The sequence below is a fragment of the Nicotiana tabacum genome, chromosome 22 (genome assembly GCF_000715075.1).
Source record: "Nicotiana tabacum cultivar K326 chromosome 22, ASM71507v2, whole genome shotgun sequence".
NCBI classification, from domain to species: domain Eukaryota; kingdom Viridiplantae; phylum Streptophyta; class Magnoliopsida; order Solanales; family Solanaceae; genus Nicotiana; species Nicotiana tabacum.
The window spans coordinates 73,674,505-73,702,469 of record NC_134101.1 but is presented as its reverse complement, the minus strand read 5'-3'; the positions used below and the strand labels follow the sequence as shown (position 1 = coordinate 73,702,469).

At 37.9% G+C, this 27,965-nt stretch overlaps 1 protein-coding gene across 1 annotated transcript; it reads left to right on the top strand.

The window, feature by feature from the left end:
- The first annotated feature begins 829 nt into the window (after window positions 1–829).
- Window positions 830–16,201, top strand: LOC107765796 (uncharacterized). The gene is made up of 2 exons (XM_016584495.2): window positions 830–1,559; window positions 15,325–16,201. Exons 1-2 carry the CDS (start codon window positions 979–981, stop codon window positions 15,767–15,769), a joined length of 1,026 nt encoding a protein of 341 aa, XP_016439981.1. The 5' UTR covers window positions 830–978; the 3' UTR covers window positions 15,770–16,201.
- Window positions 16,202–27,965: the final 11,764 nt, after the last annotated feature.

Sequence of the window (27,965 nt, the reverse complement as noted above, 5' to 3'; positions counted from 1 at the left end):
CGAGCATGTCATTTTTTCATACTTTTATTGCATCCTTTAATGTTTTGGTACAGTAGTATAGTCGCAGATAGTTGTAGTAATATTCTAGAGCAATCATATACTCTGTTGGTATACATGTATACCATATTGGTATCATTTTGTACTACAAGTCTTTTTTGCTACTTATACTTTTATTGCATTTTTTAATATTTTATTATTATTTTTTCTTATTGTATAAAAACAAGAATAACAAAAATAGTGAAAATAATAAATGAAAATAGATTATGAAGAGAAAAAGAATATTAAAAAAAAACTTAAATGAAATTAAAAAAGGAACAATAAATAAAGAAAATAAAAGAAAAAAGGAGTTAAATGGAATTAAAAAAGGAACAAGAAATAAAGAAAATAAATAAAAATAAAAAATGAGTCAAAATTGAGTGTGAAATAAGTTATGGTATAAATAACAATAATATAATTTGGGAAAAAATAAATGAATAGAAAAAGAGAAAAAAGAAAAAAAATAAGAAGAAAATGAGAAAAAAGAAAAAAAGAATGAAGAAAATGAGAAAAAAGAAAAGAAGAAAAGAAAGAAAAAAAAGAAAAAAAGCATAGAAATAAAAAAAAATTGGAGAAAAAAGAGAAAATTCCCCGCAAAAATTACTATAGGTAAAAAATATAATTAATTTAGTGGGTAGAAAAATAAATGAGTAAGTAAGGGTAAATAATTTTGTTTTTTTGGTTAACTGTGTCATTCATTAAAAAAAAAAGAAGAAAAAAACAAAAACAAATTTAGGGTGGGTCACCACTAGAACCCATTTTTCAGAACATGGGGCCATCAATTCACACCCGCAAGGGTATTAGCAAAGACGAGCCAGAAATTCCATCTCTCTTTTACCTTTACCCATCAACACGTCTTCACAATTCCAAAACTCACTTCCAATTCATCATTTTCTGTGTGTACGGTTCTATAATCCCACCTAGAACCTAGCTTCCAAAAAAATGGGGGTCGATTACTATAACATACTCAAAGTTAATCGCAATGCCAGTGAAGAAGATTTGCGTAAAGCGTACCGCCGGTTGGCGATGATCTGGCACCCCGACAAGAACCTCGGCACCAACAAGTACGAAGCAGAGGCAAAATTCAAGCAAATCTCCGAAGCTTACGACGTTCTAAGCGACCCACAAAAGCGTCAGATCTACGATCTCTACGGCGAGGAGGCGTTGAAATCAGGTCAAGTCCCACCACCTCCGCGAGGTGGACCCCACAACATGCGAAATCCCCATCCTAACCCTACATTCCGCTTTAATCCTCGAGACGCTGATGATATTTATGCGGAATTGTTCGGGTCCTCGTCGTCGGAGAATAATGGGCGGTCGAGGAAGTCTAGGGATGCGTTTTTTAGGAGTACGACGAATGGTGGTGCCGAATTTTCCGGTGCTGGAGCTGGGACCTCTGGCACCGGTGGAGCGTTGAGAAAGGCGGCGCCGGTGGAGAATGCGTTGTTGTGTAGTTTGGAGGATTTGTATAAAGGGGCTAAGAAAAAAATGAAGATTTCTAGGACTGTTCTAGATGCTTCCGGGTATGTTTAATTATAAAAATTTTAGGTTATTTTCCTTCTTTTAATTGCAAGATTAGATTTTTCTGCTGTTACAACTTCAAAACAACATTTTTATAGTTAAATGAGATTTGTGTGTGCATAATTGTACGCTGAAGTTTCTTTTTCATGCCTAATTTGTTGGTTATTATCTGGAGGTGTTGATGTGCATTGGTGAGATTAAGTACCTTTTTGAATGCGGGATAAAAATGTCAGATTCATAGTGCATTCCTATCTTTATACATTCCTATCTTTATACAGTGGAGCATGTACTTGCTTAGGAAACATAACTGCCTTGTTTGAGTTGAGTTAAGAAGATGATTGGTTGTATCTTCTGAAGTTGTTAGTTGGAAATTGGTGTGTTTAGCACCAAATGTGGAACTTGCAATAGAATGTGTGTGTTATCTGGGAGGTTCCAAGAATGATTCTTAGGTCAAGAAAAGGTTCACTTCCAAGCAGTGATGCTTAGGTCTAGAATTAACTATAAGTGCATGAATATAAAATACTCTAGCCATTTAAGCACCAAAAGTTTGGTACCTATAGATTAAGGTTTTCTTATCTTACTTTCCTCCCCCCTTCCTTTCTTTTTGGGAAAAGTAATCTTTGTATCATCAGTCATAGCATCACGCAGGTGCACATAACAATGTAAAACAGCAACGGATTCAGCATACTAAGACTATGAAATCCAACATAATGTCAAAATTATATACATTTCTCAATTGCTGTTTTGTTTCAAAGCATATTCTGTTTCTCTACAACCAAGTGTTCCGGATATAACACAGGAATTGTGAATACTCTGTGATACTTCTAACTGTCTTTCCAAGCCTCAGAATTTCTCCTTCACAGTTTTGGGCATAACCAGCTGTGCTTTAAAGAAGTTGCGGAGTGGACTCCAGACACCATATCTACCATATGTAGCTGCAGTGCATGAAAAATGATCGGGGAATTTTGGAGCATTTTCAAACAAGTAATGCCTGTTGGATACCATGTATGCACTTTTTTGAAGGTCAGACTCGTCAGACATGCATCTCTTGCAGTTACATTCTGAGGCAAGCTACTTTGGGATGGCTTTTGATATCCAAATCATTCTCCAAACCCACTGGTTAATTCGTATGTGCTAATCTACAGATTGTCGTAGGATTTCACATACTCTTCCTTATCTGGTTATTTTCCAAACTAATATGTCTTCTTCATCACGTGTGATATCCCGTTCTTCCAGCCTTTGAACCATTGTTGTCACTCTTTGCTCCTCTCAATCATGAAATTTTTCTTTTTGTTGAGAAAGTAAGGTAATTTTATTAATGCAAGTAACAAGAGGGTGCTGCAGCATACAACAACAAAGTTACAAAGGCTCTATCTCAGCACTAGCCTCAAAGAGTCCAGGAACTCAAAAAGTTGATTCATATCTTCTAGCCTGGTTTCTTTGCACCACATATATAGGTTTTATACAGTGGCGAAGCCACATGGTCACAAGGGTGGTCAGTTAACCACCCTTCGTCGAAAAATTACACTGTGTATATAGGTAAAATATTACGTTTTAGAAGTATATAACACATATTGAACACCCTTTGTCGGGAATTTTTTTTTACTTCTTTCAAATTTGAATACCCGTGTAAAAATTCCTAGCTTCGCCACTGGTTTTATATACATCAGTTTCTTACAAAAGTTACATGTTGCTTTTCCCCCTCAAAACATCGTTTTTAAGGCCCCCTCAAAACATCTTTTATTCCTTTCGAGCCAAATAGTCCACATGATGCATAATGGAACTGAAGGTGTGGAGGTCGAGCATTAGGGTCGTAGGTTAGGACGTAGTCGAGTCCAGGGGTGAGGCTAGTTCGATAGGGGTGGTCTTAGACCGCTAGGGGTTTATGTTGTGTTCTCCCTATCCTTACGTTTTCATAGCATCAAGCTTATTTTCTGCTTTTGTTATTGCATTTCAACTATTCTCTAGATTTTATGATGCTAATATTATTTCTTTGGTTTCTGTTTGATGGTACTAATATATTGTCCCTTCACTTCTCTTCTCGTCTTTTTCGTCTTCTTGAGCCGAGGGTCTTTCGGAAGCAACCTCTCTACTCCTTTGGGGTAGGAGTAAGGTCGGCGTACACACTACCCTCCCGAGACCCCACTTGTGGGATTTTACTGGGTTGTTGTTGTTGATGCATAATGGAACTGTCTTCCAAATCTTCTCAAAACTGCCGCCAGTCTTCTGAACTTTCCAGCATTTGAGTAAGCCTTTCTCATCTTCTGGAGTTATCCATCGAATACCAAAGACATTGAAAAACAAAGTCTAAATCTGCCAACTGCTTTCACAATGCAGTAGTAGGCAATTAGTAGATTCCTTTGATCTTCCACAAAGGAAACATCTGCTACATATTTCAAAACCCCTTCTCTGCAGAGATGCAGTCTTCTCTCTCTAGTAGTTCAACAGTTCTGTGCTAACTTCAAAATACACCTGAACCACTGAGAAGTTCTCCTCCTCTTTCTCTTCCTTCCTAGGTGCAACCTCTTAACCATCCTCCACTATTCCTTCAAAGCCAACCATGCGATCCCATTTTGCCCCCTATCTCATATGTTTCTATCCTTTTTTAGCAACTGTTGTTTTTGATGATGAACGAGTAATTTATATCTACATTAGGAAGACGATAGAAGTAGTCCCTCCAAAGCTGAAGTTCATTCAAATCATGGAAAGGAAAAATCTCTTCATAGTTGGTCATACAATTTTCTAGATAAAAAAAAAGCCGAGAAAAAAGGACATATGGGGTGAGTGTATTGAAAGAAAGCTTTGAGTTTTAGTAGTATGCTTATAGGGCCATGATGGTTCTGGTTTTGCCAAATCCTCTACTAGCATCCAATAGACCAGAGTAAGTCAGCAATAGATGGAGTAAAGGATCAGTTATATGGCTATCTCTCATTCTAAAGCTTTAACAGGTACCGATAGTTATGTCAGTATTGTTATGTATTAGAGACAGAGGAGGAACTTCCTTATCTTAAGTCTCAATGAACTTCTCTCTCAATATCACAAAGTAAATTTGGAGGATGTATGGTGGACTTTATGGAAAGAAAGGAACAAAAGATATTTCGGATCAATAAAACTTACCTCTTCCCGCAATCAATTTGGGAGGTACATACAAAAGGAACCCTCCCAATAAACCCCCCTCCAGCCCAACCTTTCCTTGCAGAAGCTATTTGAAGTTGTGAAATTATTGCAAGGGCATGCTGAGATGTTGCTTTAAGAAAGGGTGCCAACATGTATTTAATCTGTTGTTGATTGAAGAATGTTCCCTTATCTTTGGAGTGGATTTCCTTATCTTATTAAGAGGTCCATGTCGGTCACATGATACCCTAACCCCCTTCTTCTTTTAAGATTTCTCATGGGTCCAACATTCTCGGAAATGCTCTGCACAAGTCTTCTAACTCAATAATAATTCTTTTTGTTTGAACCAGTGTTATCAAAGGTGAAAAGCACAAAAAAAGCTCCAAGGTCCGTTGGGGCTTTAATCGCAAAGCGCAAATAAAGCGTGAGCTTTAATGAAAAAAGGCGCAACTAGAGAAAGAGTAAAAATATGTATATGTAGTCTAACACCAATAATTATAAGCATGAATAACAAATATATGGACAAAGAAATTGGAAAAAAATTATGATAAAGTGAAGTATCAATTCTTTAGTGTCGTCTTTTCAGGATTACACTCATTGGCAAGGAAAAGTATGGTTTAGAGCCTTGATACAACACTGAAGCGCCCACAAAGTGAGGCGAAGCACTCAACATGTTTTGAGCCTCGTTTCAGGGCTTAAGCGCGCCTTTAACAACACTGGTTTGAACATCCATCTATCACTGAAGCTAACGAAATCAAACTCAGAGATTAGTAACTGAAGAATCAAGTTGATAGGAAGCCCCAATAAACATGGGTCAGACTTCTGGGAGTTCTTATCCACCTCCCTTTTTTGATGAAGTAATAAGATTCATTAATGGCATCGAGAAGATGCAAGATGATAAGTACAAAAGATGAGTGTTAGCTCCAGAATAGGCTAACTATAGTTCCAGGGAGCTAACAAAATCCAAAAAAAGCTCAAGGGAATTTACGGGGGAGAGTTTGCACCAACTAAAGAGTAACAAAAAACATTTAGCCTTGCGTGCATGATTTGAAGTTAATAAACCATCAAAACATCTACGATTCCTTTCTGTCCATACTACCCCAAAAATGCATGCTGGTATCATGTTCCAGATCTTCTTGATGGATTTGCCAACTTTCCAGGAGCTCCAAACTTCAACCGCCTCTTTGGTACTTTGTGGCATGACCCAACTTAGCCCAAAAATAGAGTAGAACATACACCAAATGTCATAGACAACTGAACAGTGCAAAAGAAGGTGGTTGGTGGTTTCTGCAGCTTACCTACAGATATAACATCTGTTTGGAATCTGAAAGCTTCTTTTGATGAGATTATCCTTAGTTAAACATGCTTCCCGAATTGCTATCCAAGTGAAGCATATGACTTTCGTTGGAAGTTTAGTTCTCCAGATCAATTTCCATGGCCAATTGTTGATCAAATCATTTTGAGCATGGAGGTGAATATAACCTGCCTTCACTGAATAAATTCCTTTCTTTGTGTTCCCCCATTTTAATCTATCCGCTGACTGTGTATCCAACGTGCACTCCTCCAATCTTGCAAGTAGAGTCAGTAGTTCTTCAAGTTCCCAGTCGTTGACATTCCTTCTGAATAAAAGGGTTCCAGCTGCTATTTTCTCTGTATTCTGAGATGGTGGAGTCTTTGTCCCTGTTTAGTCTGAAAAGATTGGGATATTCATTCATTAACACCGAGTTACCAAGCCATGTATCCTTCCAAAATTTGATATTGTTTCCATTACCCACTCTGAAAGAGGTATTTTTAGAGAGAGAATTCATTCCTGCTAATGTTTTTCCAAGGACCAACACCATGAGAGGCTCTAGATACTTTAGTGCACCAGAGATTTAGAGTACCATGCTTGGCCCTAACTATCTTTTTCCACAAATCTTGATTGTTTTGGCTATACCTCCATAACCATTTCATTAACAAGCTTTTGTTGTGAGCAGCAAGGTCTCTAATTCCTAAACCTCCTTGAGATTTAGGTTTTGTCACTTTGGCCCATTTAACAAGGTGAAACTTCGGTGTAGTGCTGTTACCCTCCCAAAGGAAATCTCTTCTCAACTTATCAAGCTGTTTTAGCACTTTACAGGGAATAGGAAAGAGTGACATGTAGTAGGTGGGGATGCTATCTAGGACACTATTTATAAGGGTCAGCCTACCACCCATGGAAAGATACTGCCTCTGCCAGGAAGCGAGCCTTTTTTCGAACTTCTCAATGACCCCATTCCAAGCTTCAGTTGATTTGAACTTTGCACCTAGAGGCAACCCCAGGTAAGTAGCAGGTAGTGAGCAAATGTTGCAACCTAGTATATCTGCCTAACTCCCTTAGGTTAGGAACTGCATTAACCGGGTAAACTACACTTTTTAGCATGTTGATATGGAGACCAGATAGTGCCTCAAAAATTAAGAGGGTGAGATTTAAGTATTGCACTTGGGATGACTTTGCGCCACAAAAAATCAACATATCATCTGCATAGAGTAGATGTGAGATAGAAATTGAATTTCCAGGAACCCCGCCTACATCAAAACCCTTCCGCCATTGTAATTGATTTGGCTTGTCAATCATTTTGCTAAATCCTTCCATGGTAAGGATGAAGAGGAACGGCGCGAGAGGGTCACCCTGCCTGATGCCCCGGCCCTTCCCACTGGGGACCTGTTAACCAGAACTGAGAATTTGACTGTGGGGATACTATATTTGATCCACCTTATCCACCTATCCCCGAATCCCATCTTTCTTAGCATAGATATAAGGTATGACCAACTCAATTGGTCAAAAGCTTTTTCAATGTCCAACTTGCATAGAATGCCGGCTTCCCCACTCTTAAGTTTCCAGTCTAGGACTTCATTGGCAATGAGGGATGCATCAATGATTTATCTGTTTTGAATGAAAGCATTTTGGTGGTTGGAGACCAAGTTGCCAATCACTTGCTGGAGTCTTCTAGCTAGAAGCTTTGCCACAATCTTATATACACTACCAATGAGGCTAATTGGTCTGTAATCTCTGAGCTCAATGGCTCCTTTTTCTTGGGTACCAACGCTATAAAAGAAGCATTGCAGGATCTGACAAGGTGGTAATTTTGATGAAAACGGGATATGGCACCCATAACATCATCCCTGATAACATCCCGGGCTTTCTGAAAAAAGGCCATTGTATAGCCATCCGGTCCTGGAGCTTTGTCAGGAGCACATGACTGGATGGTGGACAACACCTCCTCTTCAGTGATGCAGGACAACCCATCAAAAGCTGCAGTTGGTCTCCAATTTTTCTGTTCAGTGTAGAGATTCTGATAGAAGTCTAATTTCCCCTTTGATCAGTTCTTTGTCTTCTATAATCTCAGCCCCGACTTTTAGCTTGTCAATACAGTTGTTCCTTCTATGAGAGTTAGCAATTCTCTACAAATATTTTTCTCCAATTTTAAGTTGAACATCTGCAACCTTTCTTCTTGTGATAAGGGCCTATTCTCAGTGGCCTGTTCCAGAATGAGCAACTCCTCTAAAGCTCTTGTTTTCCTCTCCTCCACTTTACCAAACGCTTCCTTATTCCAGATTGTGATGCCCTTCTTTAGGCTTTTAAGTTTCTGCATCAGGATGAAGTTTGGGCTTCCATTGAACAAGTACCCCTGCCACCAGTCCTTGACTTTGTCTAAAAAACTTTCTGATTTCAACCACATGTTCTCAAACTTGAAATAGGAAGAGGTAGCTTCCCAATCTCCATTTTCCAGAAGAATTGGCCTCTGATCAGAAATGACCCTCGGGAGTGCAAGTTGCTTTACTGCATTAAAACATTCATTCCACTCCTGGGAGATCAGGAATCTATAAATTCGTGAGGCTTGAATATCATTCTCTCTTCTCAACTAGGTGAATGAGCCCCCCCGCAATGGAAGGTCTATTACGTCTAAATCTTGGATGGTCTCTGAAAAGACCTACATCGCTCTGGATCTTCTTGTGCAATTGAGTCTTTCGCTTTCATATATGCATGTGTTGAAATCACCTCCTATAACCCACTGTTCACTCCATAACCCCCTGATTGCTGCTAGTTCATGCCACATTTCCCTTCTCTCTGATGCAAACCTTCCAACATACATGAGAGAGAGTAAGACCCACACTAAGAATAAACACAGTTCCATTGTCTTTTATCCCATAATATTATGATGCCCCCTCTAGTACCAGATTCTTTTAGCTCTACCCAGGCTGCCCAGCGGTTGCCCCAAATATGGTGAATAAGTGTTGCATTCCATTCTTGTAATTTGGTCTCTTGCATGCATAAAATGTCAACCTTCCATTTACGAACTAGTGATCTAATGATATTCTTTTATTGAAATTGTTCAGCCCGTTCACATTCCAAGATAGGATTTTTAACTTCATTCAGAAAAAGATTTGTGAAACCTACCCCTATTTCGGAATTCTTCCCATCATAATTGATAACGCAAATCAATTTATCCAATTCAGCCCTCTGCTTGTCTTTACTTTTCTTGTTCTTCTTGCATGTTGCCTTCTGCTGTTGAAGCTGAATTTGCCTCATTTCTTCCATTCTAAGAATCATGTCCAGCAGTTCATGCTCAAACCCGGCCACATTAATCCCAAAAGCTTTGCAAGCCTTCACCATTACTAGCTTGGACCATTTCGATGTCTCTATCACAGTTGGCCTTTGAACCATTTGAGAACTAGTTCCTTCTTCGTACCATGGAAGAGAGATATGAGAGTGGGATGAAATATCAGTGTCAGAACGGCTCACCAGACTCAGGTCCGACATCGGAGTAAGGAATGGAAGAAAGGCTCTGCTTCATCATCTGCTTCAAAACCACTGAAATACGTGGATTCATTTGAAAGAGCTGGGTCTGACTCTTGAACCTTGTTGGGGAGGATATTTAGCGCCTCACTTTTCTCATACTGAATATTATTAACTTGCAAACTTGGGGCATTAATAAAATTCTTTTGTGGAGCTAAAATGGGCCCAACAGCCCTCCATTCTGACTTTCGTACTCCCTTCCCCTTATTTCTCCAGTTTTGGGCCTTCTTTCTTGGGCCTTTAGACTGATAATAATTTCTTTCCAATACATGGGCCGGGTTCGAGTTTTCCTTTACTTTCATGTGGGGCTGCTTAGTCACAGATCTTCCACTTGTGCCAATTTTTGAATTAAAGTTACCCACGTGGTTGGGCACGTGTTTGCTGGAGGATGGGACCTCTGACAAAATTGCTTCAATCGAGGGATTTGACTTCACAATTGCTGCGTTGATCTTCATGCCGTGAGAAATTAGATTTCCGACCGACTTGGGTTTCACATGTACATTATCAATTATTGAGATTTCATAAGTCACCAATTTCAAGCTCTATCGTCGCCGGCGAAATCCTATTAGAAGCCTTGATGCAAATCCTAGCCCATTGAAGGTGGGATCTGTTCCTAGTATCTTCGTCAATGTTGATATAACCCCCACATAAATCCCCAATAATCCGAAAGGTGTTTATAGTCCATGCATGTATCGGTATATCAAAAGCCTTGACCCAACACTGTTCTGAACCCTTGTTCGTCGACTCTGAACTGCCTGTTGGAGACCACCATTCTAGTGACAACTTCCTCCCGTTCCAGAACCACTCGCCTGCTAAGATTCTGGAAGCTTCATGCCTCGATGGAAAGTCAAAGAGAAACAAGTTGTGTTTCAAAGCTGATATTGTTGGTGAACCACTTTAGTTGCTTTGGGTGCCCTGTCCTGCCATTGTGGAATCTTTGCAGCATCCATAAAGGATTTGGTGTCTTGGACATAAAGATTGAATTTTGAGCTGGTACCATTGCCTAAGAATCGGAAGATTTTGTGTGCTATATCTCCCCATCCCCAGTTGAAGCCTCCTTCTGGAATAAACTCACACTTGGAGAACTTAGCATATTGCTTTTGTTCCCGCAACGTCTGAAGCACCACTCTCATATGATGCTCGTGCTCCTCCTTACTGCGCGAGTAGATCAAAATATCATCAATGAAGACAATGACAAATAAATTAATAAATGACCTGAATACCTTGTTCATCAAATCCATAAATGCTGACGGGGAGTTAGTCAAACCAAAGGACATTACCAGAAACTCATAATGGCCATATCTAGTCCGGAAAGCAGTCTTCAGAACATTCGAATCCCGAATCTTCAACTGATGGTACCTCGATCTCAAGTCGATCTTTGAGAACACTCTGGCACCCTGCAACTGGTCAAACAAATTATCAATACACGGCAACAGGTACTTGTTCTAAATGGTAACTTTGTTCAATTGGCGATAGTCAATATATATCTACATAGTCCCATCTTTCTTCTTCACAAATAACATAGGTGCACCACAAGGCAATACATTTGATAGGTGTAAACTTGTACTTTCCTCCCCCATCTCTTGCATCGATTTCCTTGCGCCTGTGAGGTTTGTTTTAGAGCGTCACATACCCATCGCAAATTTTCTTCATCTATTTTGATGTAGCTTGAGAAACTCCTGCCGCGTTCTATTAAAGAGAACCATTTATTACCCTCATCACTGATCTCTAATAACTCAAAGGACTTAACACCGGAAATAAAAAAGGTTCTGTTCACCATGATTAAAGAGGTAATAAAACATCATCGGATTAAATGCTTGCCGAGAAAAGGACAAAAGAAAAAGAGTTTAGAAAGCAGGTCCACTTCCCAAGTCAGAGCAAAAAGTATGTCGCAACTAGATTTATTTAGTCACCATTCCTATCCACCTCTCGTCTTTTAACCTCTTCCATTAGTTCCCACATCAAGGATATGGAACTCTTGAAATGGGCTAAGTTGCATATCTAATCGCCACATCAAGAAATTCATAAATGTTGAGATTAAAGTTGGCGAGAAAGTACTGACTACACTGATTAGGGTGAATCAACATTTATCCCCGATTTGAATTTGTTGCTCACATTAGCTTAGAAACCCGTTCCGATGCTGATGATGTAACATTTTTACTTGAGCCAAAGAAAAGCTTGGGTAATGAGAGGTTATACGATCCAATCAGACGGTGGCGTGTAGGCTCGACACATGTTGCATTATTTTTTATGAAGTAAAGTAATTCATTACTGGGCATCAAGCAGATGCAAAGCAATACAAAAAAGTAAATTGGCTCGACGCGTGTTTCATTCAAAAGATTCAAATTCTGAATCTTTTGAGTTTCATGCCATAGCCCATAATTCATTCCATATTTCTTCCATGGGCTTGGCTTTAAATTTGGCCCAGCTCTCCAGTTAATTCTTCAATTCCTCTCTCATGTTGCTCTCAATTCTCATGACATGGCCCACTGGGATACATCAAAAAGCAGCTCACCAGCCTTTTGACTAGCCATGGGTTGAAAGAGGAGTTTAGAATCACACATTTTAGGGTTCTATACTTCGACAAGTAGCAAGCCTCCAATTCCGTTGTTACTGTTTAGGCCATGTAGAAAAGTTCGGAGAGTGATTAAAGACTGTTGCGAACAAAGCTCCTGATATAAGTGGTTATTCAATGGGTTTCTATTGTAAATCTTGGTCAGTGGTTGAATCGGAACCAATTCTTGCTATAAATCACTTGCATATGGTTGAGCATCTTGGAAGGAGTTTCAATGTATCCACGGGTTGAAAGAGGAGTTTAGAATTAAAAAAAGGAGTTTAGAATCACACATTTTAGGGTTCTATACTTCGACAAGTAGCAAGCCTCCAATTCCGTTGTTACTGTTTAGGCCATGTAGAAGAGTTTTCGAGAGTGATTAAAGACTGTTGCTGTGTTGCAAACAAAGCTCCTGATAACAATGGTTATTCAATGGGTTTCTATTTGAAATCTTGGTCAGTGGTTGAATTGGAACCAATTCTTGTTATAAATCACTTGCATATGCATGAGCATCTTGGAAGGAGTTTCAATGCATCCTATAGTGCTTTGGTTCCTAAGTAAAGCGAGACAAAGGAGCTTGCAAACTACATGCCTATTAGTCTTGTTGGTTGTTCCCGTGAGATGTTTCTATGTGATCCGCTTAAAGCTGCTTACGGAAGGGTTGAAAGGTGTGATTGGCAAATTGGTCGTAGATTCCTTATATTTTTTCAGTAAAAGTAACTGATACAACCATTCTTATAAATGAATGGCTAGACACTGAAAATGACAAACCTGGTGTCCCTCAAGTTCGCTAGATTCGCTCCTATGTAATCATCATCTTTGAGCTTTCCTGGCCTTACATTTGTCTAGTATAGATACCCGAAGTGATTAGCTACTACTTTTTCATGCTCGATGCTTAACTTCTTATTGTCCGTCTCACGGACTAGTGTTGCCAAAGGCGCGCTTAAGCCCTATAGCGAGGCTCAAAACATATTGAGTGTTTTGCCTCGCTTAGCAGGCGCTTCAGTGTTGTCATCACGGCTCTAAGGCATACTTTTCTTTGCCAATGAGCGTAATCCTGAAGGGGTAAACCTAAAAATTAATATTTCACTTTATTGTAAAAAAAAATTCAATTTCTTTATCCATATATTTGTTATTCATGCTTATAATTATTAGTCTTGGACTACACATACATTTTTGTACTTTTTCCCACTTGCGCTTTTCTTCGTTAAAGCCCATTGTTTATTTGCGCTTTGTGCTTAAAGCCCTGATGTACCTTAGTGCGCACCTCAACTAATGGTAGGAAGTAGCAGGTAGCCCGTGGAATTAGTCGAGGTGTGCACAAGCTGGCCTGGACACCAAGGTTATTAAAAAAAAGAGTTCACCTCTAGCGTTGTGTCACACACGCCTCCATAACTTAACCCCAAAAAATACTTTGCAGCAAGTGGAAGAACTTTAGTCCTTGACCCAATTTTGGAGTGAGATAATATGTTACTTTCCTCATCTTTATAAGAAAAATATCACTTTCCTCAAATACATTCACTATTCACATAATTCGGAGATGATCACACATTTATTGAGAGTTTGAGACCAATCCTGCAAAGCAAATTAGGGTATCTTGTTTCCATTATACCTCAATTTGCAGTGTCGTTATAGGTTCAGTTGAATGTAGATGAATCCCTTTTCGTCTCGTTTAGGTGGTGCTTTAGTTCTACCACCAAGGTTATAAACATGTGCCTCGTCACCCATGAGCTCTGTTTTTAAGCAGGCATTTGGCAAACTGATATACTCCTATTTAACAAAATATAGTGAATGATAGTAGGAATAAGTACTTCACTACTATAAGAAAACTATTCATAGCTTCTGTCAATACTTTTGTCCAAGTAATTACATATATATATTTTTGGTTTTTCTTTGTTGGCCCATTTCTTGACTATACCCTATGCTTTGATTATATTTTGCTCTTGAAGTCCCAGCAGACTTTGGTGCTTTTCTATGCTTTTCGCCTTTGGAAACTCTGTCAACTTGTGATTTTGTTCTTTCTTTGGTCTTGTTCAGAATCAGAGGCATGTTGGGTTTCTTGTGGTTACGACCCACGAGAGAGATCTCATTATTTGCAACATCTCTGTGAAAGTATTTTATTTTCTAAATTTCATTGTTCGCATTTCACTTTTTGTTTATAATTTTCACACACACATTCTCTATCTGTCTTCATCTGTTCTTCTTTGGATTTCTCTTATTCGAACTCTCTCTTTATGAACACACATGGAACTGTTTTGCAGTGGCTGTCATCATCGGCAGTTTGTATAAAGAAAATTTCGTAAAAACATTAGAAAATCTCTTGGATGCTTTAGAACTGTTTACAGAACTGAGCAGTCTAAATTTTGACATTTTTGTAAGATCCCAATACTTTTGAAACTTTTTGGCTTAATTTTGTTGTGTTAATGGACCGATATGGTCTTCTGCTACTTTTTATAGTTAGATATGATATACATCTTTGTTTGCAATTATAAATTTTACGAGTCATGATTTTTCCGCTAAGTACTATTGCTCTTTTTTAAATACTTAAATATGTGCAGTTCGTAGACTTCGAGCAGATTCCTTTCGACCCCTAAATCCTATCTTATTTGAATAAATAAATTTGTTTCAAAACCTCATAACTATTCTCTATAACTTTGCCTGATGCACTCTTCCATCTTACAGTAATAGTGAAATGGTTCTTAAACTGTCAGTATCATCACTCATAATCTTGTTAGGTAGCTCTGTTCAGTTTGAACATTTTCTATCGTTATTCTTTTGTGGTCATCCGGTATGTCTCCGCCTTTCAGTTGTTCTTGATGATCTTTTGGTTGAGATCAGTTGTTCTTGATGATCTTTTGGTTGAGATTAGCTGGAGAAACTTTTGAGATAGGAAGTATGTGAATATATGAAATGGTCTATGTTGCTTTGGATTTCTCTGTGGTATGAATGCAAATTCTTCATTAAGTACTAATGATCTCGGTTGGGTATCTAAAACTTTGATTATTAGCTGACGTTCTTTGTGTGTAGAGTAATGATGTCACTCCATAGAGAAATGAACTTCCCCTGTTGGAACATAAGTTCTGTGATTCACCATCCTCTGCTTTTAGACATGAGATGTTTGTATGAATCCTGTGTTTGTATTTGTAGTTTCATGGATTTTATATCTTTTGGATCTATAGAGACGTTATGTGATGAATTTTTGATGATACATTCTGTAATTTCATACGATGTTCATCAATGTTAGTTACTTTGTTGTGATATGTATATTGTTCTATTGCAGGAAGCTGCGGACTCTAGAGGAGATATTGACCATCGAGATAAAGCCTGGGTGGAAGAAGGGAACCAAGGTAACTTTTCCTGAAAAGGGAAATCAGGAACCTGGTATTATTCCCGCCGATCTGGTTTTCGTTATCGAGGAAAAACCTCATCATGTCTATGCAAGGGATGGGAATGACCTTATTGTCAATCAAGAGATTTCACTTCTTGAAGCTCTCACTGGAAGAATGCTGGAGCTTACGACACTGGATGGGAGAAATCTCATTATCCCATTGACTGACATTGTCAAACCCGGGCATGAGGTAGTTGTCCCAAATGAAGGGATGCCAATTTCAAAAGATCCTCGGAGAAAAGGAAATCTGAGAATCAAGATGGATGTTAAGTATCCAACAAGGCTCACAGAAGCACAGAAATCGGATCTCAGGAGAGTTCTTGGAGGATCTTCATGAGTCTTTTGGTTCTGATTGCCTGGGGTGACCATATTGAACACAGGTATTCAGATTGCCAGGGGGTGACCGTATGAACACAGGTATTCAGATTGCCAGGGGGTGACTGTATGAACACAGGTAGATAGTGCAGATGCTGGATGTAAATATAGGACATGCTTGAAATGGAACTGTGAATACTAGCAAGGTCTAATAGTTTGAATATTTAGGGCAAAATGGAATTTTTTTGGACTTTGGGTGGTGGAAGGATTGGTTTTTCATTGGTTCGGACCTGCCCCTTCATATCATTATTTGCTCGAAAGAATATAGATGACGTTAATGCAAGCTCTTTTGTTCTGTTGCTTGTGATTTTAGGTCTGATCAAGAAGCAAATGCACTAGGATCTTGCATTTATTGGATTCAACGCTGATTACATCCGTTATATTTTGACATTGAGCAACAATTCTACTTTTCTCCTTTAGAAAATTCTTAAAGTATTAACGAAGGGCAAATGTGCTCAATTTCGTATAGTACAAGGGCATATTTGGACCGCGAAAGTGGACAGATAACTGGTTAAGAGTTGGTTCACTTTTTTTCTTTGGAGTTACTTCACATATTACAGAAAGCTGAACTATATTATCGCTATATCTTTGGACGTACACGGAAAGTGGTAAACTATTTAGGCAACGTGGAAGTTTGGAAGGGTTTTATTCAAAATGAGGCAAGTTATCCTCTTTTTTGCTATATGAAGTAACCTGGAATAGCTAATAAGGCAAGTTAATGGTTTTTGCTACATGTGTGTGTGTGCGTGAGTGTTTATTTGACTCGACTTCAAAACTAAAAATTTCTTATTTTATACCCAGTCATGATTTGCATTATCGCACAAGTGTATTGAATGTAGCAGGACACTCTGTATTCATTGATTTACAATCTTGAATCTTTCACTAGATCGATAAGACAGACTTATGCCTGTTTAGCTCACTTTGTTAGTCCATCATTTACAAGTATTATTGATTATATTCTACCTAGAACGAGATCATCCTAGTTTGTGGGTCGTTTGGAAAGTAGAACCACTCATTCGAGTTATATATGAAGCAATAAATGATTGAATAGTTGTAGGCTAGCTCAGCTCTAATAAATTGTAGACATACTGTTGAGAAATTAAAAGCAATACCATGTGTTTCTGATTCCAAGCAATAATTTCAATCTCCATGTTCCATAGCTGTGAGTGGCCTCCAATCCATGTGGATATATCCTCCAACCCAAACACCCCATTCTTTTCTCTCCCCATTATTGGCGGATCCATAATTTTAATCTAATGGATGCTCGACTGCCTTTAATTTTGGTAAACACAAAATATAAAACTTAAAACGAGAAAATTTTAATTAATATTATCAGTACAAAAGAAACAAAAGGTTATTTTTGGACAATGAAAGCATACTTCATCAATCGTGACACCCAAAATTTCTTCATATGTTTATTTTTTAATATTTTGACATCTCTTAGTAAAATTTCTGACTCTGTTACTGGTCACACCCACTTTATTGAAAATAACCCTCATGTGCATTCGCTTAGAAAATAATTACTCATTCTTTTATGAATCATAAAATTACAAATTCTATGATACCCAAGGAAGGAAAATAAATAGTGCATTTTCAGTTTAGAATAAGTTTAATTGCAAATTTTAAGAATCAAAATCATAGTGCAAGATTAGTTTTAATGAGCAAAATTTTATGTCTTTATATCCAAAAAAAGAAGAAGAGAAGTTTTAACATCGACGATATAGTTCCTCTTCAAATCTTTGACTGAATTGTTCATTTAAATATAATCATTTCACTTATTAAGTATTAACCCCCCACCCCTTACCAACCTTTTCCCCAAAAAAGAAGAAAGGATAGTGAATAAAAGTGCTTCGGTCGAGTTTGAATTGCCTGACATAGATCTAAGAGTGACCTTAACCCTCTCTCAAAACCAAAGCACCCAGCCCCAAGTTTTGCTTGTGGGTGCTCATTGTCATTATATAGCAAATTTCCTAGAATTTCATGTAAAATGGAGTATATAATTTCGGACTCCTAGACAATGGGTGCTTCGGCACCCACTGGGTTAGGTTGATCGTAGTTTTCTTTTCAGAAGAGTTTAAGTTATATATATATATGCACTAATTTTACTTTTTCTTCATTACGAATCCATATGCGTTATATTACTCGTATAAATTTTAGATTGTTTCTTAATTAAGTGATAAAGCTTTACATAAACATTTTGATATACTTGAATTCTTTCCTAGTTGAAAATGTAGGAGCTTTAGATTCTTTGAGCTCTGCATGTGATTTATCATTTATCCGCCGAATAATGGGTCACTAAGTAACAAGTGAATAAAAAGAGCTGGCCATATATCTCGAGAGATTCATATATACGATAAAAGTGACAAAGCATAGTCCACTTGCATGATTGAATTGAAATGCTTTGTAGTCTGTTCACAGTCCACAGATGATATGAAAGTCAGCCATCACTATTCACTAATTAATTAAGACCAACAATTAAGTAACTTGATGGTCTGCAGAATGATTCATTCCACTCAAAATCAAAAGATGAAAACTGCTAGTGCTAGGCATCTCAATTCTATCTCAACTACTGTCTGAGTGTAAACATCAAGAATAAAAACAAATTTTTGTTACTTGTAAAAAACTTAGAGAAAGTTCCAATCAAGAAACAGTTAAGTTAATCTTTTTGACCATATATGTTATTGAGGATTCTCCTATAGTATAACATATGGGGGATTCATAATTGACGTATGAGGTGTTACGGTTTAGTACGGATGGTACCTTTGTTTTGTGGAATGGGACAACGTCATGTGATGTGGTTTTGAAGTTTGGTGTTTGAATTATGGCCTTTGGTTATGGCAAAAAGTCAGCCAAATAGGTTTGTCAATTGATTAGGTACATGTGCCACATCACATGTCCTATATCTTCTTTGTAGTCTTTTTTTTTCTTTTTTTCGTTGAAACCCGATTAAATTTGGATTTGTACGAGAAATCACACGTTGGGAGGTAAAATGCTTTCTTAGAAAAGACGATTTCATACTTAAAGTTTAAACTTGAGAACTCTAGTTACGTAAAGAATACTTGTCACTCTACCACAACCACTGTTAGCCTTCTTTCTTGCCTTTCCTTTCATCTTACAGTCCATATCCCATTCTTTCACACAAAAATTTGGTCAGAGGCCCTCCTTTTTTATCTTCTTTTTTGGATATTTAAGTTTTGGCTATCCTGGGGTACTCTTGAATTTAATTCACTTTCCTTTCCAATCCTTTTCTTTTATCTAATTTCCTTCCTGTCCTGTACCCACTTCATTAACTACACAAAGAAAAAAGAAAAAAAAGCATATTAAAAGTGGTTGACGGTTTGACATTGATCCCCATGGTACGATGGAGCAATCTATCATTCACAATAGTAGGGAGAAGAACTATTGTCGGACAATCTCTGACTCATACGCTAACTATCGAGATTGAGTTGAACTCAAAGTTAATTTACTTTTTGTGTGGCGGTCGACGGTGAAGGAGATGTGTTAAGTGTCTCACGTTGATTAAAGAAGAGACGTTCTCTCCTTATATGATTTTGAATAATCCTATTTCATGATATAGCTTTTAAAATCACGGTCCATAAAGCTTAAGGTTTCATCTTCTTAACACAAGTTGACTTATCCGTTGGAAGGGATAATATATGTGGTCTTGACATAGCAATTTATCAATCACAAAAGAATAAGGGAATATGCAGGATATTATACGTATCTACTATGTCTTAAAATCCTAAATGTCTTTCTGCTTATTTGACTTCTGATTCCTCGCAGATGTGTGCAAGTGAATGTAAAAATCGAGGGGCACTAAAGTAATACGACTCTAATGCTAAGCGTATATATATTAAATCCCTTCGGCTTCTTTGTGTATTTAATTTTTTATATTTTGACACCCCTTAGTGAAAATTTTGAATCCATCATTGTCAATCGTATAGCCGGAGAACATTTCTGCACATTACAGGTTCTTAACGTTTCTCTCTTAAGCATCTCTGAATTCAAATTAAAGTAATTTAATTAAAAAAAAAACACTTGGTGTTGGTCTCAAAACTTCAGTGTAATTATTGTAGTTATCTACTATGTATCGCAATTCGCATCTATAGTATAGGATAGGAAAAAAGACAAAGGCGAGGCCAAGTGGATGAGATCACTGTGTATCAAAGAGGAAATCCAAATCTCATGTAAAGAAGAATCTAATGTATCAGTGTCTCAGCATCAAGCTCTGTAATTATTGGCAATTTTTTTTTTGAGTTGCTTTTCGTGATAATGCATGGTGACAGATATTCCAATAATACTTTAATCATTTTATTATGGCAGCTGAGCTAACTGTTCCTTTGAGTCGTATATTGTTAAAGAGTTTTTACTTACATGCATCGAGGGTATAAGAATTTTCTTACACTATTCGGTTGCTTTTTTCAATTGTAACACTATTCGATCTGTAATTCCTATGTGAAATTACTTGTAATTGACTTTTTAATTGATCAGATAGTCTAGAAAAACATTTCAACTTATATTGAAAACCAACGCTATATATTTTCTTTTTATCTTTTTAACCCCATTTAGCGTACCAACTTAACCTTCTTTTCTATTCACTTTTGGAACTCAAAGAGATGTACAATATTTCACGTAAGCTCACAAAAGACTTGTCAAAAATAAAACCATGTGATGTCGTTTTCTTGAGAAATTTACCCAATTAAGGTTGATGCTTCAAATTGTATAACCATGTTGTTTGAGAATGGTTAAGAAAGAAAACTGTGCGGAAAAAAAAAAAGCTCTTAAATACCTACTTATTAGCAAGGGCGGATCTATATAGTGGTGGTAATGAGTTCATGTGAACTCAATTGATTTTGTATATTTTTGTATATGTATTAAAAAAATCCATTAAGTATTTAAAATATTTTATTGTAAACCTAGTTATTATTTCATGTATCAATTTAAAATTACTATAAGAACCCATGAACATATTAAATTCTAGATCCCTAACTCAATTTGCATGGACTAAAATATGGACCTAACTAACATCATAGAAAGTACATCAAATTAGTTTTTCTTTTTGGAAGTTTTCTTGCGGTTGAAAATCCTTAGTTCTGTCCGGTCCTACCCCCACCCAACTTTAATTTAGTTTCTAAATCCCTTGAAAAAATCAAACAATAAATATTTTACCCCACTTGGTCCTATATTAACTTAAAATTCTAATTATTTCCAATGTGTCTAAGCTTTGATTTCAAATATAAACACGACATACTGAAATTCAACAATTTTATACCTTCAATACAGTTTACTACTTCCGAAATAAAAATGAAATAGTTTACTCTTCTTTATGAAATGTGATTAGCATATCAAAATATTTTACTCATCCAGTGTATAATTATTTTGATTAGATAAAAAGTATTACTGGCTTTGGTCATTAAGAGAGTTACATCAGTATTTTTATATGATAATGATTTAATTACCATAATAACCAAATATCTATATTAAGAAAATTTATATACTAACATTGTTTCTGCTCAACTCTTTTTCACAATTTGTTTACTCTCGGTTAATTTGAATAGGGCAAAACCTTTCAGAGTAATTCTATAACGACCTGATCGGTCGTTTTGAGCTCTGCATTTCGTTCGGCGGTTTGAGACCTTGAGTAGCGCTTCACTTTATGTATTATGAGTTGCTCGTATAGTCGGTTTTGATTTTCGAGAAGTTCAGAGTTGATTTGGAAGAATACTTCTCAATTCGGAAGCTTTAAGTTGGAAGAGTTGACCAAGGTTTGACTTTTGAGTAAACAATCTCGGAATCATGGTTTGAAGGTTCCTATAGGTTCGTAAGGTGATTTCGGAGTAGGCGTATGTTCGGGTTGAGAATCGGGTGGTCCGGAAGCAATTTGGCGCTTACTGTCGAGAAGTTTGCATTTTGAAGGTTTTTAAATTTGCTAAGTTGACTTGGAGTGGACTTCGATGCTATCGGACTCCGGGTGGTGTTTCGGGACCTTGGATAGGTTCATTTAGTTGATTGGGACTTGTGTGTGAAGTTTGGTCGTGATCTGGAATGTTTAAAAGTGATTCGGATACTTAAGTTGCACACTAGTTAAGTTTAAGAAAATAAGTTGACCACAGTCAAATAGTAGACTTAACGAGTTCAGATTCATGAATTAAAAGTTTCAACATATTTGTATGATAATTTTGGACTTGTCCGCAAATTTTGGTTAGATTCTGATGAGTTTCAAATGGGTTTGGATTGTGTCGCGCTCTTATTTGATGTTTCAACGCCATTTTTTTTTTGGCATAAAGGGTACCATATTGAGAGAATGGCCTTTGTTTTGTAATTAGATTGAACCATTAGATCTGTATCGTAATTACAGAACCATATCAAGAAGAATCGTCGAATTCTTAGGTCGTATGAGAGAGTTATGCCCATTTCCGTATCGGGAAAGATTGTTGATTTATGGTACGAACTTTTGTTCTTCGCGAACGGGAAGAAGGAATTGTGGGCTGACCGGTAGTCACGAAAAAATACTCTTCGCGAATGCGATGGTGTCCCGCGAAGTTGATGAACAAGAATTACGTGGGCGGTATTTTAAATTGGCAAACTGAACATTTTAGTATTTTGAGCATATCTTGAGTTCTAGAGCTCCGTTTGAGGTAATTTTTGCGGCGGTGTTCTCGTCTCAACAAGAGGGTAAATATATAACCTTTATTTTGATGTTTACTATGATTATTTATGTTGGGTATTATTTTTATCAGTATTTGAATTGTAGAAATTGAGGTTTTGAGCCCAAAGTTGAGAAATGATAAATCCTTGATTTGAGGCTCAATTCATGGATGAAGTTGGATCATTTACTGGATATAGATTATGTAAGTTATAGGTAATAATTATTTTTGATAATTTTTGGAATCCGGACGCGCGAGCTCGAGATTGACTTTGCTGACTTTTCATGCTGAGTTGGAAATTTTTTTTAATTGTTACACTACGAGTCTTTGGGTATTTTTGATTGGTTTGCAGGTTCTTCTAGTTTCGAATCGTTTGGCATTGATTTGAGGTGTTAAAGAGGTGTTGGAGACGGTTATCGGATTTCAGAGCGAGGTAAGTCTCATGTCTAACTTTGTAAGAGGGAATTTACCCCGTATGTGCTATATTTGTTGTGTGCTATGTGTTATGGGAGCTATGAACGTATGAGTTGACGAGTGTCTGTAACGTTTTGAGTATTTTACCCATATTTCCCTATTTATTGCCTCCTCTATGTTGTATTGTGGTTATGTTACTTGCCGGGGTATTTGGTTTTAGTTCGGGTGAGTTTCGGAGTGAAATGGGATACTTAGTCCTTAAGTTGAAAGAGTTAATCGGAGTTTGAATTTTGTGTAGACGACTCCGGAATGAAGTATTAACGGCTTTGATAGCTCCGTATGGTGATTTTGAATTTAGGAGCATGCCCGAATATTGATTTTGAGGTCCGTAGATAGTTTCGACTTGAATTGGCAAAAGTTAAAAAGTTGAAGGTTTGGAAGGTTGAAAAGTTTGACCGGGCATTGACTTTATTGATATCGGGTTCGGATTTCAGTTCTGGAAGTTGGAATAGATTTGTTGTGTCAATTATGACTTGTGTTGCAAATTGTGAGGTCAATTAGAGTTGGTTTGGTATGTTTCGACATTAGTTTTAGAAGTTAGAAGTTCATTTAGGCTTAAATCGATGTGCGATTTATGGTTTTAGTATTTTTTGATAAGATTTGAGGCTTCAAGCGAGTTCATATCATATATTAGGACTTGTTGGTATGTTCAGACGGGGTCGCGGAGGCCCCAGGCGTATTTCGGATTGAGTTCGGGCCATTTGCTCTTGAAAGAGGACTGTTGTTGTTTCCTGTTCTGGTTTCCTTCTACGTGTTCGCGAAGATTCTCCTGTGATCGCGTAGAGTCCTTAGGGACTGCTGGGATTTTTCTCTTCGCGTTCGCGAAGACAGGGGTACGAATGCGAAGGTTGAGGAGCTTGTGCATCGCGAACGCATGGATGTGACCATATTCGCGTATAAGGAAGGAGAGTCGGTGCTGAGGCTCGCATTGTTCTTCGCATTCGCGTGGTATTGTCCGCGATCGCGTAGCTTTGGGAGGTTCTGCCATCGCATTCACGACTGTAGTCTCGCAATCGCGTACTGTCTTATTTTGAACTGGGAAGATTTGTTCTCCGCGATCGTGAGGGTTTATCCGTGATCGCGAAAGAGGATAACGGGGCAGCTGTGTTAAATTTTCAAAACAAGGGTTTTATCTCATTCTTCATCTTTTGACTTAAAGATCTCGGTTAGTGGCGAGTTTAAGAGAGAGTTTTAAGGGATTGATTGGGATAATTGGTTCTAACTCGGATTTGATTATTTTACATGAACCCATCATTGTTTTTGCCATTTAATTAGTATTTTGGGTTAGAAAAGTTGGGAAAATTGTGAAAACTTCATAGACCGTATTTTGAGGATTTGAAATTGATTGGAGGTCAGATTTGAGTAATTTTTAGTATGATTGGACTCGTTATTGAATGGGTGTTCGGATTTTGTAAGTTTATCGGGTTCCGAGAAGCGGGACCCGGGGTTGACTTTTTGAGTTGACTTTTAGATTTTCTTTAAGGATTGCAACTTTATTATTCGGAATAGTTTCCTATGATTTGTATTTATGGTATAAAGTTATTTTGGCTAGATTCGAGCCGTTCAGAGTTGGATAATTGCGGAAAAGGCTTACTAGTGGATTGAGTTAGCATGTTTTGAGGTAAGTGTCTTGCCTAACTTTGTATGGGGGAATTACCCCTTAGGATTGGTGTTGTTTTATGTTATTTGTGGTACGTGAAGGCCATGTACGCAAGGTGACGAGTGGATACACGGGATAAATATGGTAATTGACCGGTTAAAGTTATGTAGATTCTTTTCATGCCTTTAATTAAATTGTCATAACATGTTATCTTCATCATCGTTAATCTATCCTTACGTGATTTACTTGACATTGTAAATACTTGTCTCATCTCTTATTTGTTATTTGCCCTTACATGCTTAGTTGAAGTTATTATTCTCTCATTTCCTTGTTAATTATTTAACTGTTGAGTTACCTTACTTGAAGTTGTTATTTTTTGGAATATCTTATTGTTGAATTATAGTGTTGGAGTTATAAAGGCTGTGATTCACATTGAGGCAAAGTTATAAATTTGTTGAAATACCATTCTTATTGAGATATTCACTTTCGGTTGATATTTTTGAGACTCTTGTACATATTGTGGTTGAGCCATGGGCTAACTATTGTGAAAACATCATTGTTGTTAACTTCTTTGACAAGTTGTGGTTTTGGGCACTTAAGGTGTGATTTGTGATATATAGTGATATTGATACGCATGCGGTGGTTTAAGGATTGGGGTTGATACATATGTAGTGAGATAAGGTGGGCTTGATATGCATGTTGCTAGTAGGGGAACTACTTGAAGCCACGTGGTGTGATAAGGTTGGCTAAAATGCGGGTAGCTATTTCGGGAAAATGATTTTCAAAACTAAATGCAAGGCTCCTGCGGTGGTGTAATGACCCGGCTGGTCATTTTGAGAGTATTAACCCTGAACCCCTATTCATTGCTCCCTCTATTTCATTTTGTGGTTACGTAACTTGCCAGGAGGATTTATTTTTGGTTTTGGAGTGAAATGGGACATATAGTCCCTAAATTTGGGAGTTTAGGTTCTAGAAATGGGTCGTAGTTAGAACTGTATGAAGACGACCTCAGAATAGAGTTCTGGCGGTTCTAATAGCCCCGTAGAGTGATTTTGGTCTTGGGAGCGTGTTTGGATGTTGCATTAGAGGTCCGTAGGTTATTTTAGCGTCAATTGGTGAAAGTTGAATAATTGGATGGTTTTTGGGAAGTTTGACCGGGAGTGGACTTTTTGATATCGAGGTCGGATTTCGATTCTGGAAGTTGGAGTAGGTCCATAATTTTAATTATGACTTGTGTGCAAAATTTGAGGTCAATCGGACTTGATTTGATAGGTTTCGGCGTTAGATGTAGAAGTTTGAAGTTTTAAAGTTCATTAGGCTTGAATCGATGTGTAATTCGTATTTTTAGCGTTGTTTGATGTAATTTATAAGCTCGACTAAGTTCGTATGATATTGTAGGACTGATTGGTATATTTGGTCGAGGTCTCGGGGGCCTCGGGTGAGTTTCGGATGGTTAACAGATCGAAATCAGACTTAGAGCAAAGCTGGGTTTTTTCTGCCTTCTGGTGCAATCGCACCTGCGGAACTATTCTCGCAGATGCGCTGCCGCAGGTGCGGCTGGTAAGGCGCAGAAGCGGATTTGGGGCTTGGCTTGGGGTTGTGTCGTAGGTGCGTGAAGGCTTCCGCATCTGCGAGCCCGTAGGTGCGAGCGAGGCTCCGTAGATACGGAGTGAAGGAAGGGCAGCCAGTGTCGCAGAAGCGTAGAAGCGACCGCAAAAATGAGGCCGCAGAAGCAGACCTCTTGTCCACAGAAGCGATAGAAACCGCAGAAGCGGGGAGGACCTTGCATTTGCGAGACCGCAGATGCGGTTAAGTTTTTGCAGGAGCGAAAGTTCTAGTAGAACACTTAAATACAAGGTTTCGCGATTTTGCTTCATTTTAAACATTTGAGCTCGGGTCTTGACGATTTTTGATAGCATTTTTGAGAAATTTATTGAGGTAAGTCTCTTGTACTCATTTTTGATCAATAATCTTGTTTTCCCATTAATCTTGCCACCTAGTTTGTGTATATTTAATATGGAATTTGGGAGTTTGAGGCTAGGGATTCGGAGAGTTTAATTTGGGGATTTGAGTGGCGACTTGGTGTCGGATTTTGGTAAAATTAGTTTGGTTGGACTCGTGGTCGAATGGGTGTTCGTATTTTGTGACTTTTACCCGATTCTGAGACGTGGGCCCGAGTCGACTTTTTGGGATAATTTTTCAATTCTTTGCTAAAGTCGTAGTTTTATTATTTAAATTAGTTCCTTGTAGTTATATTTATAGTACGTAATTTTTTTTGGCTAGATTCTAGCCGATCGGAGTCGAAAAATCGAGGGAAAGGCATCCTTATCGATTGATTGAGCGAGATTTGAGGTAATTGACTTGTCTAACCTTGTGTGGGGGAAAAGCTCCTTAGAATTTGGTACTGTTGTAACAATTTGTGATATGTGAGCGTCGTGTACGTGAGGAGACGAGTGCGTACACGGGCTAAATGTGGAAATTCTGGTTCTTGCTGAGTAGTCTTCTTTCATATTCCTTAACTGAGTTGCCTTAGCATATGTAGCTGTCATGTTAACCTAGTATCGCATGCCTGCGTGTCTTAACCTTTACTTGAAATTCGTGCAATATGCTTAGTTGAATTTTCTGTTTTCTTGATTATTATATTCAGTCTTTAAATGTAGGATTCCTTGTCGTAAATTCATTGTTCCATAATTTATGAATTGCATATTTACTTTTGGGACTATGAGGCAGTACCTCGAGAGATCTCCATGTTGTGCATATTTACTTTTGGGACTACGAGGCGGTATCTCGGGAGATCCCCCTATTTTGCATATTTACTTTTGGGACTACGAGGCGGTACCTCGGGAGATCCCCCTGTTACATATTTACTTTTGGGACTGCGAGGCGGCACCTCGAGAGATCTCCCCAAGTTGTGTATTTACATTTGGGACTACGAGACGGTACCTCGGGAGCGCCCCTGTTGTTTACCTCTATTTGTTGTGCTATTACTTTTCTGTAATTTCTCGTTGTTCATGTCTCAGTCACTTCATTGTATTATTATATTTTCTTCCTCATTTCCTTTTATTCCAGTAAGGCCCCGACCTGACCTCGTCACTACTTTATCGAGGTTAGGCTTGGCACTTACTGGGTATCGTTGTAGTGTATTCATACTATAATTTTGCACATCTTTTTGTGCAGATCCAGGTTCTTCATACCAGACCAGATACAGTGAGTTGCACTATACGTGGAGACTTCAAGGTATATCTTCCAGCGTCAGCAGACCTCGGAATCCCCCTCTATCCTTATTATTTTATTTTCCTTATTCTCTTTAGACTCTGATATATAGAGACACTTACTATTTTCTCTTAGAAGCTTGTGACTTATTTCTAACGGGTTTTGGGAGTTGTAATTATTTAAATCGTAGTTTCTATTTATATATCATGTATTGAGAATTGAGT